The sequence below is a fragment of the Pelecanus crispus genome, chromosome 11 (assembly GCF_030463565.1).
Source record: "Pelecanus crispus isolate bPelCri1 chromosome 11, bPelCri1.pri, whole genome shotgun sequence".
NCBI classification, from domain to species: Eukaryota; Metazoa; Chordata; class Aves; order Pelecaniformes; family Pelecanidae; genus Pelecanus; species Pelecanus crispus.
In genome coordinates this window covers 28,167,564-28,183,035 of record NC_134653.1, presented here as the reverse complement: position 1 = coordinate 28,183,035, position 15,472 = coordinate 28,167,564, and the positions used below count along the sequence as shown (strand labels likewise).

Here is a 15,472-nt window from a genome sequence, read left to right as displayed (position 1 = left end):
TTTTTTTTTTTATTTTACTTTTGGTTCTGTGCTGAACTTTATTTGAAAATAAGCTCTGTTACAACTAGCAACTTCATGGTAGCTCCTGGTTGTAGCTATTCCAAATGGAGGCTTCTTTGTAGAAGCCTTGGTGTGATATTTTCCCCATTGCTTCTGAGCCTTTCCCACTTGTATATTGGCATGGAGGCTGCTATTTTCTCTCTTTCCCCCTATCCTTCTTCATCTTAACTGTAAACAAGGGAAACTTTGCCTTGAATGGAGCAGCTCACTAAGTACAGCTCGTTTACCTCTCGGTGAGCTTCTGATTTGGCAGTCAAATTGTCATTTTTTTTCCCTTTTTAAATGTAGCTGTTTCACATTGAGTACTTTCTCTTGGAGTAAGAGCTTTTGTAGCAGAAAACGTCACAACTACTCAGACTTCTGGACCAACTGGGGAAGAGTAAGTTTTCTTGACAGTAGTTGACTCTTCAGCAAACCTTCCTTGCCCTTGGCAAGGTGACTGGTAAGCACTTTGTCCTGAGCGCCAGTTACAGAGAGTTGATGCTTGCCTGAGGACGACCTTTCTGTTTTGGTTGCCATTAGATTGATGAGGTCTTTGGAGTTATTTTGTGCATTGATTTTCTCCCCCCCCCCACCCCCCTTCACTTCTCTGGATGTTTTTCTTAACTACTGGTGCATCCCAAATGTCCCTTCAGACCCAGCAGGGGAGATGGCGTTACCACATCATTCCCAGCAGCGCGTGTGAGCAGAGTGCATTTCTCTTGGGATGTCCTTGACCATGGTAGTTATAAAGTCGCAGCACTGTGTTCTGCGCAGGTCTCACACCTCCCGTTGTGGCCTCGGACAAAACCACTCCTCAGATTCCCCATCCTTACGATGTACTGTGGTGCCATATTGAGATCTCTGCTGTTCCTTCAAGAACAGCCCTAGAAACTCACTTCGATCGGTGTTATCAGTGATACCCGTACACAGTCTCACAGCAGCCTCTTAATTTTTTTACTAGGTGAGTTGTAGAGTATTGTAATGTTAGAAGGACGGTGGGTTTCATTCTATGCTAGAGGATCAAAACTGTCATTCAGATGTTCAAAGAGCTTGTCTGCATAATGTTCAGTCTTGTCTAGTTTTGAGCCTCAGACTATTCCTTTACCCATTCATGGCAGGACACTAATCTAGAAGAAGAATGAAGTAGGTGGAAAATTTTTTCTGAAGGCTTAATTTTACAGTTGGCGGGTGCTCTGCTTCCACAGGTGTCATGGGGTGATGGCCTGTTCACAAGTCTCTTGAGTTTCACTTGGGAAGAAAATGGTTTTGAGACCAGTAATTACTGTTCTTTTCCCATGTAATGTTAAATAAATTTGAAGCTGTTTTTAAAGATGTTTTTACCTTTCAGATGTGGATTTTCAGTTGCAAAGCACTGAAGTTTTAATGTTGCCTCACGCAATCCATAACACACGTGTTGGTTTTGTTTTTCTTTTTTTTTTTTTCAGTTGCTGAAACATCTATTTTCTCCCTAGCTAAGGAACATGCAATATACAGAAATGTCTTTTAAATTTCCCTTGCAAGTTGGGAGCTGGACCCTAAAATTAGAGCAGATTAGTGTAGAGGAGGCAAATCAAAGTTCATACATTTTGCTTCTGATGTTCCCCAGTTCCAAATGAAATACACATTTCTTTGGAATAGATGCTTTCAGCAGTAAAGATCTGCTTCCCCTAACAACAGCCTGCATTACCTGCCTGCTACGGTACGACATAGCTTTAATTTTCCAGTATTGTGCACCTTGAACGTTGAGTGGGTTGGAGCTCATGCCAGCAGAGATGCTGCGCTTGCAGGCTGCGTGTGTGGCTGTGCTGCGCCGTACCCTGAGTGTCGGGCTGGCGGATGCCTGGGAGGCTGTGAGAGAGAATGAGACACTACTTTTTACCTTCTCCTGGAAAATAATTTTAGCCAACGCTGCATTTGCAGGCTTCTCCTGTGTAGTTGGTTTGTGACTGGACTTAACTGTGGCAGTGTATAAAAGATTTTGATATTCTGTGAAATACCATGTAGAATTTAAATTTGATACTACAATAATTCAGTCCCTGTGACACTGTTTTTTTTTTTTTTGTTTTAACTTCTTTCTTAGGGGTTGACACTAATCTTTCTTTTTTTCTCAAGATGCTGTGAGAAACATTTCATCCAAATGCCAAATAAATTGTGTTCTGTAAGAGAAATGGCCTGTTGCAATGTCTCCTGATTTCTGCATCGATGTGGTTCCTCAGCGTTGCAAAGGAAGGTCTTACTAAATCACACTTCTGAGCTGTGATCTTGCAAAAAGATCAATAGACGCATTTAACTTCAAGCAGGGAGGCTGGCGAAGTCCCTTTGTGCACAAATTCCAGTGGAATTTACCTATATTACTGTAATTTTAAGAAAGGCTTGGCTGTATACCCAAGAAGGTGAAGTGCAGCCTACTCCTGCTGCCCTCTCCAAACCTGTGGGAAGATGCCAAGCCTCTGGGCAGGAGGTGCAGGTGGTTGTGTTGGATGGGAGGGGTGTTCTGGACCCCCAGCTCCGCATGTGGGGCAGCAGGGCTCTGGGGAATGAACCAAGTCAGTCGGAGACTTGACGTGGAGTCGGGGGGGGACAGCGTTAGCACTGAGCCGTGCTGCCTCCGCGCACCGGGCAGGCACTGGGGGGGCTGGTGGAAAAGCCTGACGAGAGGTCCAGCTGTCCTGACCTATTCAGCTATTCCAAAATTCGAGCTCCAAACTGCATCAAATTTCTAAAGGAAAGTTTTTGGTACTGCACCCTTCCCTCAGTTGTGTTTTACACCCTCTGTGTGTTACGGGGGCTGGAGGGAGGGCCCTGGGGTGGCCTTGGGTGGGCTGGCAGGAGAAGCCTTGGCTGAGAGCTGTATTTTGGGGTGTGTGAGGGGGTTTCTGTCCGGTGCTGGGCCCTGTCTGTCTTGCGGGTAGATGTACAGCAGATGGCGTTTCTGCTCAAACCAACCCCCAGCTGCTTCATGTCACGGGCGATTGCAATTCCCTTTGGAGCTGAGGGGAAATGAAACCCGCTGGGGTGTGCAGTGGGAGAGGCAGCTCTGCCCCCCAGCCCCCTTGGCCTGCAGTGAGCTGGGAGGTGATGCTGCCTCTCTTGAAAGAGCCTGTAACTCTAAATTATTGAAGAAAAGCTGGCTGATAGCAGGCAATATTCCCCCAAAAGGCCTTGCTGGGTAAATAAGCCTCTTTAAATAGTTGTGCTGGTTTAGTAACGCAGGCTTGCAGCTGGAGCTGGCAGGCTGGTGGGATACAGGAAGGAGCAACACCAACTCCGAGTCGGAGCCACATCTCTTCTGTCCCAGCAAGGAGTGCTCGGCATCGCTGCTGTCCCCTCCCCTGGGCCGAGCTCTGCTGTGGAAATCACTTGCCCTGTAGCATGTACTGACAGCAACACGGCTGGATGCTCCAGACATTGGCATGGTTAGCGTGCTGGCTAGAGGATGGGTCCTTCTGGAGTGGGGAAAGCTGTGCTGCTGGCACCTGCCCCCGCCTCTCTCCTGGAGCGTCCGGGCAGCAAGTGCGGGACCACGGAGCCCCTGTGTCCTCAACCCCGTCTGGTGACAGCTCTGTGGATGGCCTGCAGTACAAGTGCTGCTATCAGATTTTCTGGAGTCATGCAGGATCAAATCTGCTTTACCTGGGGGAAGTAGTGTAAGAGTTAAAATTGAATTGACCCTCTGATCCCAGCCTGCCGTGAGAGGGGCTGTTTTCAGGCACAGGGAAAGAGCAGCATCTCCTTTTTCCACAATCCAGACCTGGCCCCGGTGATGCCTGCCCATGCTCCGGGCTGGGAGCTCAGGTCCTAGAAGCATTCATTATTTTTTTTACAAGCTGCTGAGCTCACAGTGTTTGCTGTGAGTGCTGCGGAACAAGTCCCCGCAGCATTGCTGAGCTGTCCCCGTGCCCTGCTCGTGGCCGCAGGATGTGTTCATTGCTGAAAGCCGTCCAGCGTGCAGAGTCATTGTCACCGTGGGTGCCGTGGAGGGCTCTGCTCTCCCTTTCCTGTGCCCGCAGAGGGCAGCTGCCACCGCAGCCGCCTCCGTTGCTGCTGGACCTGAACCAGTGCAGCTCCCAGAGCTTCATCTCTGGGCTGGGAGATGCTGGTTCAGCTGAGGGCAATGGGGATGCAGCCCTTCCTTTGCTGCCGGTCTTGGGGGGGGGGGGCAAGCGTCTCTATAGCAGCTGATTGGTGTTGTGAGCGCTTGGGGGGGCTCTGCTGATGCTGCAAGACCCCATGCAGATACGATTTGCCCTTCCCTCCTGCCCTCTCGCTGCTTGGGGACAGGGGAGATGCTGCGGCTGCAGGAAGCAGCTCGGAGTGCCCGGAGCACAGCCGCTGCTCTCGGGGCTCACCACCACCCCCACTCACAGCCATGTGTCCCCCTGCACCCCGTGTAAGGGGGGAAGCTGTCAGCATTGATGCTTGGATGCTGTGGCAGGGGCATTGCTGGGCAGCCTTCTGCTGTCAGCTCTTACCAGCTTAAAATACATTTTCCTGGGAGGGTAATTAGTAGCTGAGCTCAGCATGGTGTGTCTGGGGTGCTCAGCCCCGGGGAGAATTCCAGGGGCTTGGGGGTGCGGGCTGGACACACATAGGGGCCCTGTGCTGGCAGTGACCCCGGGGGTGCCAGGCTGTGGGGGGCTGGCCGGCCTCGCCGGCCGGGGGGAGACATCACTGGCCCTGGTGACAGGGGGAGCACAGGATGAATGAAGGGGCTGTGCAGGGGCGTGCGGCCACCGCACATCTGCCAGCTACAGTGCCTCCTTTGTGCCGGCACTGGCTGCACTCCCTGCCCTGCTCCCAGCTTTCTCTCTGGGCTAGTGGCAGCTTATTACAGAGGTCAAAGATTTTAACAGAAAACCAGATGTGGCTGGAGTATTTGTTCCCATTGAACTTCACCTCCCCGCTGCACTTGCTTCTCTGGATGGACACAACACTTTGGGCCCCTGTCCCTGGGTGATGTGAACCATGCTCTGGCAGCTCAAGTCCTTGTCTTGTTGCTGTCCCTATCAGCCCAGGTCCCCGGCTGGGCTCCCAGGCGGCAGCGTGGGATTTACCTCCAGGAGCTGATCTTGGCACCTCCGCTGTGTGCTGGTGCAGCGCTTGCTGACGGTACGCGTGGCGGGGGTTCCCAGCAGGGTGGCACTGTGCCCACGACTGATCGATGGCTGCAGCTGAAGTAACTATTTTTATTTTTCAGCGGTATTTTTTTCCCCTATTGTGGCTCTTGCCCTTGGTGCTGCGAGCACGCATGTCTGTGGGGACCTTAGCCGCCTCCTGGCTCCGTGGTGGCAGGATGATGGACGTGGTCTCTCCCTACGAGGACAGCGCAGAGCTGCAGGATCGGCTCCATACCACCGTGGCAGCAAGAGACGGGCAAGTACAGAGCTGCTCTTTCAAGGTTTGATCTGGTTCCTATAGAAACTGGAGGTTGCTCCTGCCTGGTGCCAGCAGCCAGCAGTGCGCCCTGGGGAGCAGGGCAGCCGGGGATGGGGGGGAGTAGGGTACGGTGCTGCACTTTGGTGCTGCTGCTGCCTTTCCACGTGCCTTGGTGCCCCCTCTCCCTCCTCACTCCGGTCTGGCCCCTCAGCGGGGCTGTGCTGAGCCCTGCTGGGGCTCTGCATCCCCCTCCAGCTGTGTGAGGCTCTCCAGACCCCGTGGGACCCTGGGCAGGATGTGCTGCTCCTTGCCCTGGCAGGGCCCTTTGTGGGACATGGGACTTCCCTCCTCGTGTCAGGTCACATGCTGCAGCACGGTGCTGCTCTGCGGTGATGCCTCTGCTCTTACCCTCCTTGCCAAAAATCACCACTGGAGAAGTTTGAAAACCTGAGAGGATGTCCTGGGGAGCACCTCTGTCCTGGTCAATGCCTGGGGGGGAATAGCCCAGGGGTGCTGGGTCCCATCGGCTCCTGAGCCCCGAGGGTCTGGACTTCTTCCCCACTGCCTGGCACTACAGGCTGTCCCACCATGGGCAGGTGGCAAAGGTGCTTGTGCCACTTGGTGGGCTCACATCTCTACGGGCGGTCTCAGTCTCCCCTGGGTGCTGGCGCAGCTCCTCTCCTTTCTGGCAGCAATCGGCAGCAGGCTGTGGACCTGGTGAGACCCTCCGCCTCACCCGCCCGCCCTTTGCAGCTTGCTCCGGAAGGATGATCGCAGCCCTCTGCAAACTACCTCATCTCTGGAGCAGGGGCCAAGCGTCAACCATGGCACAAATCCAGAGCTGCTCAGGGGAGCCCTGTGCTGCCGCCCTCCTCCGTGCCCAGTGCCGGTGCCCAAACACGCGGCTCGGTGCTGCCCAGGCACCTGCCTGGGGCTGGCTCTGCCTGGGGGGGTTGAAGGCGCCCCAAAGAGCCCCCATCGTGGACCAGCCCCACCGGGTGCGTTGTCCCCTTGCAGCACGTGGCAGCCAAGCAGCTCCGCTGAGCCAGAGCCCATCCCTGGCCAAGCCGGCAGCAGGAGGCTTCTTCCTGCTGCCCTCGCGCTGCTGCCGGGTTTGTTCATCCTGGCAGTGTCCCGGCAGCGCTCCTGGGCAGGGCCGAGCGCCGGTGAGAGGAGCTGCGGGCTGGGCCCCGTGGCCTCCTTTCTACTGCTGCCTGAAGAGGGCAGGGATATTTTAGGAGAATGTGACAACACCACGTTCCTGTGTTTTCATCCTTCTTCCTACCTCCCTGCTGCGGGAGCGTAGCTCCGCTGGCGAGATACCGGCTCCCGTGGGACCTGCCTGGACAGGTGCAATGGGGACGGCATGTGCTGCCTCCGTGTTGAGGAGCCAAACAACTGTGTCCCCCGGCACAGGGTGCCCGTGCTGGGCTCCTGTGATGCCCGGGGTGGGTGCCGAGACTTGTGCCCCGGCACTGCCCCCCTGCCCTGGCCGGACGGCGCTGCGTGGCTGTGAGAGCCTGAGCTGCTGCGGCATGATGTGGCCTCACGCTGGCTGGAGGGGAAAGGGCCGAATCTTGCCCCACCAGTGTGCTGCTGCTCAGTGACTCTGGGGGCTGAGGGTCCCCCACAGCACACCTGTGCCCCAAGCCTGGGGGTTGCAGTTACCATGGCCAAGGCGCCCTGGGCACCCACTGGCTTTTGCCTGGGGAGGGGTTGTTGGGCCCATGTGTGGGGATGAGCTGGATTCGGCCCAGGGGTCCCCATGGCACTGGCTGCCCCACATCAGATCCCTGATGGGAGCCGCTGCTCTCCCGGTGCGGTGCGGGGGATGCAGGACCTGCTGCTGGCTGGGGGGCGTTGCCAAAGCTGGGGGGGGGGACACAAAGGCTGTCCCACAGCATGTACCTGCAAAGAGTGGGGAGGGGATGGGGCAGAGCTGGTGCCCCCAGCCTATTCTGCTTTCCGACAGCCCCCCACAAGCCCATCCATGGTCCCACGGCACCATGCGGGGGGTGGGATGGGGCACAACAGGGATGCTGCTAAACCCCTTGCTTTGGGGATGGAGAGCAGGATGGTACCCAGGGGCCAGCTCCTCACCCCTCGGAGGGGAGCAGGCCGGGCAGCGTGCTGCACCCCCGGGCTTTGCCAGCCCCCTGCTCCCCTGCGTTGTCCCTGCTGCCTGCCCTTGGGCTGGCATCCCAGGCAGGGGCCTGGCACAGCGTAGAGGGGCTGGCTGGGGGCCGGGCCGCTCCCCCCCAGCTCCCTCCTAGCAGCCGAGGAGTTAAAAACTCAGCCCTTGTGATGAATATTTAACAGCAGTGCACAGGCTGGAGCGGAGGATTTCTCCGGGCTGCCTGGGCGCTGGCAGCGCTGCCTCCCGCCCCAGCCCCGCCGCCTGCCCGGGCGCACTGCGGAGGAGGACGGGGCGTCGCGGTGGGGCTGCCTGCCCGCTGCTGCCCATCCCTGCCGCCAGCATGGGGACGCAGGGGCTGGGGATAACTTTTCTGACTTTGCCTCTCGTCGTGCGAGCAGCCGCGGGAGGTGAGATGCTTTACCTGCCCACCCTCCTCCCGGGCATCTGAGGTGGCCGGAGGGAACGGGTGGTCCCCGTGGTGGGAGAGGATGGGGGGTCGCGGGGTGCCGGGCTGGGGTGCACCTGTGCCAGCCCTGTTTATTCCCTTCCCTTTCCCACGTGCTGGGGGGTGATGCGGGGCTGGGGTGCTGGGGGCAGCCATGCCAGCAGGGCTGGAGGCAGGGACTGGGGGACCCGGTCTGGCCCAGGAGCCATCTCCTGCCCTCCCACCACTCTCCTCCCCACTGGAGGAGGTCCCCGCTGTGCCACCAGGCTCTGGGAGGTCTCAGCCTGCCTGGGGCTGTCTGTCCTGGCAGGAGGTGTCCAGGCCGGGGTCCCCTCAGAGTGGGTGGGCATTTGGGTCTTGGGCTTCAGTCCATCTGCCCCACAGACCTGCACCACGAGGAAACACTGACGAGGATGAAACCTCCGAGCAAACCAGAGCTGCTGTCCCGGGGCCGAGGCGCTGGGGTGCTCACCTACTTTCTGGCCAGGCTGGTGGCAGTGAGAGCTGCCCTGGCTCCTGCTGGAGGATGCTCGAGGTCGGGTGAGGGCTGGTGGGTGAGGATCCGAGGTTCTCCCAGGAGCTCAGCTTCCCCCTGGACAGGGAGGAAAGCCTGAGGTCCCTGTCCTGGGGACCCTCTGATTCCTGCACTGTCCTGCTCCCGGCTCTCCTCTGGGGCTGGTGTCTCCTGTATTGCTGTAGCGAGGAGTTGGATGCGGTGCTGCAGGCTGGGGCCTCAAGCAGCACAGGTGGAGGCAGGCAGGGCTGCCTTCGTCCTGCTGGTCTGAGCGGCCGCGGCTGGCACGAGAGTGTGGCTCAGCCTGCCTGCAGCCGGCCCGCTGGCACTGCCCCTCAGCCATCGGCAGGGACTGTTCCCGTAGACTGGACCTGGACAGCACCCCGGGCACCAGCTATGTGCCTCCTGCCAGGAGCAGGGCAGCGAGCTGAGGAGGGAAGAGGTGCGCTCCCCGGCTCCATTGCAGAGCTGATGGCCCTGGGCGGCTGTGCATGCAGCAGGAGCTGTGCTTCGGCTTCCTGGGCATCCCTTCAGCATCCCTTCAGCAACCCCCTCAGGAGCCCCGCATCTGCTGCACCGGCACCCGGCATCAAGCGTGCGGTCCCTGTAGCCACCCTGAGCACGGGCAGCAATGCTGGTGGGAGTTCGGCAGCTCCGGCTGAGGTGGCCCTGAGTGATGAGTGACGGGGCGAGCCGTCGTCCCGCGGCGTGGGCGCAGGCCTGCCCACCGCCACCCCCTGCCTGCTGCAGCCCCCAGCAACCACCTTCTGCTGCCAGCCCACTCGCGGGGAGCCACGGAAGCACCGGGGAGGGCTGCAGCAGCCCCCCCTCAGCTCCCTGCTCACCCAGATGTGGGGCAAGGGGCTGCCTCGGCTCCTCAGGATGGGTAAGGGAGGGATGGCCCCACAGGAGCCGGGGAAGGAGCCCTGCAAGCAGCAAGGCTTGGCCGCCTCGGAGCGGAGTGGAGCAATGCTGAGGGAGGTTTCCCTGCGGAGCGGCTGGGGGAGGTAGGGAGGGTGCGAATGTGTGAAAACACCAGTGCCAGGAATAACCGGGATGAACACAAGCGCTGGCGGGACCCCTGGCTGTGAGGAGGGGTGCCCTCACCATCAGGGGGCTGGGCAAGGCCGTGGGTGGGTTTGGGGAGTGGGTACCTGTGTCCATCACCTGCCCTGAGCTCTCCTCTCTCCCGCAGGGCAGTGGTGTTATGACTCGCAGGACCCCGAATGCGGTGAGTAGTGCCATGTGTGGGATGGGGGTGTTGGGGCTGTGCAGGGTTTGGCCCCACATCTCCCCACAGTGCCCGGCTGAGGGCACCCTGGGCACCATCAGCGAGGCTACCATGGGGAGCGTGGCTTGGAGAAGGCGAATTCACCCATATCACACCAAGGTGGGAGCGGTTAGAGGTGCTTCACTTTCAGCTGTGCTGGTGTAGAGACTGGAGACAAGCGCCTGAGCCCCTTTGGAGCCGCTCGGCCCTGGCCGCCCACCCCAGCCAGGTGTGGGTGCTCCCTGGGCAGCACTAGCCTCCCCTGTTTCACCAGAAGCAAATTAAAGCCCTGATTTAAAATATGCTATTAGCAACCCCAGTTAGGTGCAGGCACTGGGGGTCCATGGGACACAGGGGCCTGGCTCGAGGAGGGATGGCTCTGTTTGGGCAGGCAGCAAGCCCTGCCTGCCTGTGCCGGAGAAGGGAAGCGTGGCTGGGGACGCTTTGTCTCGAAGCATGCAAATAACTTGTAAAAGGTTAATTAAGGATCAACGAGCATTTAATCAGCCGTTACGGCCCAGCTGTTTTATAGCTCTTAGATGCACGCACCCTGTGCCCAGCCACTGTGGCACATCGGCCGTGAATCGCTGGCCTCTGCTTTTTCCTGCCAGACCAACACTTGGTGTCACCTGCAAATTAACCTCATCAGGCCGGCAGCGAGGGCAGATTTTGGCAGGGCAGCAGGGCCAGTGGGAAGCGGCTTGGGCAGCATGGAGCTGGCCACGTGCCCGCAGCAGGGCCGCGGGGAACAGTCCCTTAATGAAGGCACTGGATAATTTGTGGGGTCACCCAGTAGCCCTGTGCCGGGGGGGGGGTGGTGGCACGGCCAGGCTGCAGCTCCTGGGGTTTCCAGGCAAAAAGCTGCCTGGAGTAATGAGAGGAGAAGGGAAGGAGACAGGGCTGAGACTGAGGGGCAGGAGGTGGGGGGGAGCATGTGTCTGTGGTTTTGACTGCGCAAGAGGAAGGTAGGTAAAGGCGAGAGCTGAGCCATGGGGCACTGCTGGGGGAAGGGGCCCGCAGACCCTGGTTGTAGGGCATACGGGGGGGTAACGGTGTGTGGGCCAGCCAAAGGCTGCCCACCACAATGGGCACCAGAGCAGAGCCAGCGGTGCCTGCGGAGGGATGCCCTGAGCTCCCCTGGGACTGGGGGTGCCCTGGGTGGATGGGGCTGGAGACCCAAGGGCAGCACCCATTCCACTGCCAGAACCACAGCTCAGCTGCCGGAACCACAGCCAGCTGCTGGCAGTGCCCAGTGCCAACACCTCTGCTCCAGGCATCTGCAGCTCAGGCTGCCCCGGGGCCACCGTGCGAGGGAGCTAGGAGTCACAGCAGCTGCACTGGAGCAGTGACCAGCAGGGTGGCTGGCTATGTCCTACGGCCATGGACCACAATGAGCATTGCAAGAAGAGATGGTGCTGGGGTGGATGGGGACACTGAGCCACAGGTACGGGATGTGTGGGGCCTGGCCATGGTGGCAGCTGTGGGGACCTCCACTCACAGTGCCCAGGCAGTGTGGTGGGTTTGCAGCAGGCCCAGCCGGCTGCCAGTGCTGCTGCGGTCTCACCCAGCTCCTGCCATGGTGAGCCCCCCACCCCAGCAGCTGCTGATGGGCATCGCGCTGTCACCTTGCACCCCGCATGGGATTTGCCCCAGGATGAGTTGCATGGCCAGGATGTGCTGTGACCTGCCACAACTGGACAAAACCAGTATGAGTAGGGTAAAATGTGGTTAAAACCCAAACTGTGTGCTCTGCGAATGGGCCTTAAGTCCTCTGTCCCCGCTTCTCAGTTGTCCTTCCCTCACAGGTGCTGTATGGGGTAGTTTGCTGCCTCTGCGTAGAGCAACCCGCTGCCCAGCCCTGGCGTGAGCCCCAGCCCAGGGGCCGTGGGGGGACGGTGGCTGGCGCAGCCCCTCAGGTGGGGCTTGCTTGCAGGGAATGGCAGCAGGGGCTGGGAGAAAAGCCTGTCCTTCACCAGTGGCAGCGCGGAGGGACGGATGCTGCTGTCAGGCTAAATATAGCCCCCAGCCCTGTGAGGAAATCCTGCTGAATTATGGATGAGGCTGCAATAAGCCCCCACTCATCAATAGGGAGGAAGGTTGGCTGGGCAGGGCAGCTCCCGCGGGATGCAGGCGAGCATGGCAGGGACAGCAGGGCTGGCTGGGGACCCGGCCACCCTCAGCCTTGTGTCCCCCTGGGAGCAGCAGTGGCTCAGTGGCTGCCCAAGTGCCCCTGCTCCTCCTCTGCAGGTCCCAGCCACTGGAAGGAGCTGAAAGCCACGTGCGGCGGCGACAGGCAGTCCCCCGTGAACATCGACAGGCGCCGGCTGCAGCGGGACGGTGGCCTCGGGGACATCCTCTTTGAGGGCTACGACCAGGCTCCCCCGGGCAAGTGGAGGCTGGCAAATGACGGGCACACAGGTGCGTGCTGCGGCCGGGCACCCTCCCCTGCCCTGGCTCCCCCAGGCACTGCCCTGGCTCCCCCAGGCACTGCCCTGGCTCCCCCAGGCACTGCCCTGGCTGGGGCTCAGCTCTGCTGCTGCTCCAGGTTGCTCTCTGCCCTTGAGCTGCAGGGTCCTGGGGCAGCTCCTGCCCCACAGGTTTGTGTTAGTGCTGGGATGAAGCCTGGGAAGGACGAACCCTGAGGTCTGCTGGGCTGAGGGGAGAGAGATGGAGCTGCCCCCCATCCTTACCCCCACCCTTACACTCTCCTGCTGCCCTTCCAGTGATGGTGAGCCTGGCGAGCGAGTCGGCCTCTGAGCACATCACCATCAGCGGCGGAGGCCTCCCCGGCACGTACCGTGCACTGCAGCTCCACTTCCACTGGGGCAGCCTGGCTGGGAACGGTTCCGAGCACACCCTCGATGGGCGCCAACTCCCCATGGAGGTAGGCAAGAAAAAGCACCCACCAGGCTCTCTGGGTGGCCCAAGTCCTTGGTGTGATGGGTAGGTGTGATGCTGGTGCATCCCAAGGCTGCCACCCAGCAGGGTGACTGGGCTTGGTGACACTGCACCGGTGGGTTCGGCCGTGCTCCCCGTCACTGCAGGCTTGCGCTGATGGTGCGATACGGACAGCCACTGCACAGGGCACCTGGGTGGTTAAAAAGCAGCTGACATGAGACTCAAGGTTTGTCTTTACTGTGCATGGTCCAAGCCGCCTTGTCAGAGGCACTTAGCAGGGTTTGGAGGGCTCTGCGCCCCGCCAGGACTGCACGCTGAGTCAGTGAATGCAAGCAAGAGCGCGCAGGAGCATGCTGTGCCAAGCGTGTCGAGATCCTTCTGGGTGAAAGAGGCTCTGCGCCTCTAAAATATTAATTATCTGCCAGAGGAGAGTAAAATTTATGTATTGCGGTTGGAGGGTGCCCTGGGACTGCTGGCTCCCTTTCCCCGCCCCCTTCAAAGGATGCTTGCTTCATTGGGGTGCTTTGATCCTCTGAGCGGCTGCCCTGCGGAAGCACCCATGGGACAAGGAGGGTGGTTGGAGGGCCTGGGGGGTGGTTGGCTCAGCGTCCGGCAGCCCCAGGCTGGCCAGGGAGATCCATGGACGAGTGCCCCACTGCCAGGGTTTCGGCTGGGGGCAGTTGCCCACACTTGACCCCTTCGTGCTTTCCCCAGCTGCACATTGTCCACATCAACGTCAAGTACCGGACACTGGCGGAGGCCAAGGGGCATCCCAATGGGCTGGCCGTCCTTGGCTTCTTCTTCCAGGTGGGTCTGCAGGGCCTCATGCTGCTGGTGGGAGGGGACCCCCCGGGTACAGGCTGCTCGCGGTGCAGCTGGTGGAGCATTGTACGGCTGCTCTGAGGGAGCGAGAAGGGGCAGGAAGGCTGGGTCAAGGCCAGGAGGTGCTGAGGAACCTCAGTGGTGAAAGGTGCCATGACCCGCCCCCCGCCGGCTTCGTGCAAGGGGGTGCCAGCTGGGAGCTCACCCATCCCCACCCCTGCTCTGTGGCGATGGGGGGCCGGGGCTGGCTCTGCCTGCAGATGCTTGACGGTGCAGGATGACCCGGCTCTGCCCTGCCCCAGCTGCTTACTCTCCCCTTCCGCAGGTCTCCGAAACCCCTAACACCAACTACAACACCATCGTGGCAGGGCTGAGGAACGTCTCCCACGCTGGTGAGTCGCCTCCTCATTGGGGCAGGGGCAGAAAGGGGAGAGACCCCAGTGCAGGAGGGCAGGGGTGCACCCTGGGGGGGACCTGCCAGTCCGTGGGGCTGTCTGGCTGAAGAGAAACTGCTGGGGGTGGCCCTGCTGTCCTCACCGTGCCCCCGGCACAGGATGGGCTGAGTGCCCGTGTCTCACCCTGCAGGGGACTCAGTGGATTTGGCCTCCACCTTCCGCCTGAGCACCCTGCTGCCACGCGCCGGCCGGCTCTCCAGGTACTACCGCTACCAGGGGTCCCTCACCACCCCTGACTGCAGTGAGGTTGTTGTCTGGACTGTCTTCGAGGAGCCGGTGGAGATCGGCCAGGAGCAGGTACCGGTGTGTGCAGCCCCACGCTCCAGCGCCCAAAGGGCTGGAGCCCCCGGGCAGCCCTCTCCTTGCTCTCCCTGACCCCTAAGCAAGAGCACAGGGAAAGTCATCTCTACAATAATGCTCCCAGCAACCTGGCAATTAATTAATTTTATGAGGGTTAAGTAACAGAGCCATGGCCACCTGCCAGTGGGGAGAAGTCCTGCACATAGAGCTCTCCCACCCAGCCCCGGTATTCAGGAAGTGAAATGGGAGTGAACCATTGGAGCTCAGAAGATGCTCCAAGGAGGTGGGTGGGTGGGCGGCTGCCTGGCTGGCTGGTGTGAGTTCTCCTCTGCTGCCCAAGCATCTTAGTAGACGTATTTCCTTGAGGGTGTCGTGGGCCAGCTGCTCTTTAAGTGCTCAGCACAGGCAGTGAAACACAATTAGCTCCTTTAAAACTCAAGAGCTGATCCTTGCAAGGCCCTGGCTCGTGTACTTACCTTTCGTGTCTGGTTTTGGGAGAGCGGTGAGTGGTGGTCAGAGGACGCCCACCAGCACGGGGCCATGCCATGGGTTCTGTGCCATTGGCAGCGGGGCAGCACAAAAGGGGGCTTGCAAGCAGGTGGGGTTCAGGGAGCCCGGCGAAGCAGCTGCCCACCCTACCTCTCCCCCTGCACAGCTGCAGGCATTCGTCAGCACCCTCCATTTCCCAGCCACTGGCTCCACGCTCCTAAAAATGACCAACAACTTCCGCCCACCGCAGCCGCTCCGCAGCCGGAAGATCTTTGCCTCCAGGGCAGCCACAGCCAGTGGTGGGTCTCCTCATGGGGGCCACCACCAGCTCCTCTCCCCCCTGCTCCTCCTGGCCCTGCTCGGCCCCTTCTCGCCAACCCCATAGGGTCTGGCCCAGCCTTTCACCAGTCTTCACACGAGCATCACCCTGCTGCAATGGTGACAGGGCAGCAACACATCTGGTTCATGGGTAAATGGGAAAAAAATAACAAAAAAGCACATTGAGACCTCAGCTGGGCAAAGATTTTGCAAACCTGGATGTCTGCAGAGGTGAATCTCCACAAGTCCGGAGCCTCCCTGTGATGCCCCTGTAGCCAGGTGGTGGGAGTCACCAGGAGGGGATGCTGGAGGTGCTGGAATAAAGTCGAGGTCCTCGCCGGTGGCTGTGGGTCGCTGCCTCTTTGGCTCTGTGTCCCTTCGGTGTTGCTGAGGTGGGGTGCTTGGC

At 59.7% G+C, this 15,472-nt stretch overlaps 1 protein-coding gene across 1 annotated transcript; it reads left to right on the top strand.

The window, feature by feature from the left end:
• Positions 1 to 7,895: 7,895 nt before the first annotated feature.
• Positions 7,896 to 15,133, top strand: LOC104029033 (carbonic anhydrase 15). Its single transcript, XM_075719204.1, has 8 exons — positions 7,896 to 7,962; positions 9,710 to 9,745; positions 12,032 to 12,202; positions 12,508 to 12,668; positions 13,397 to 13,489; positions 13,830 to 13,896; positions 14,090 to 14,256; positions 14,915 to 15,133. Exons 1-8 carry the CDS (start codon positions 7,896 to 7,898, stop codon positions 15,131 to 15,133), a joined length of 981 nt encoding a protein of 326 aa, XP_075575319.1.
• The last annotated feature ends 339 nt before the right edge of the window (positions 15,134 to 15,472 follow it).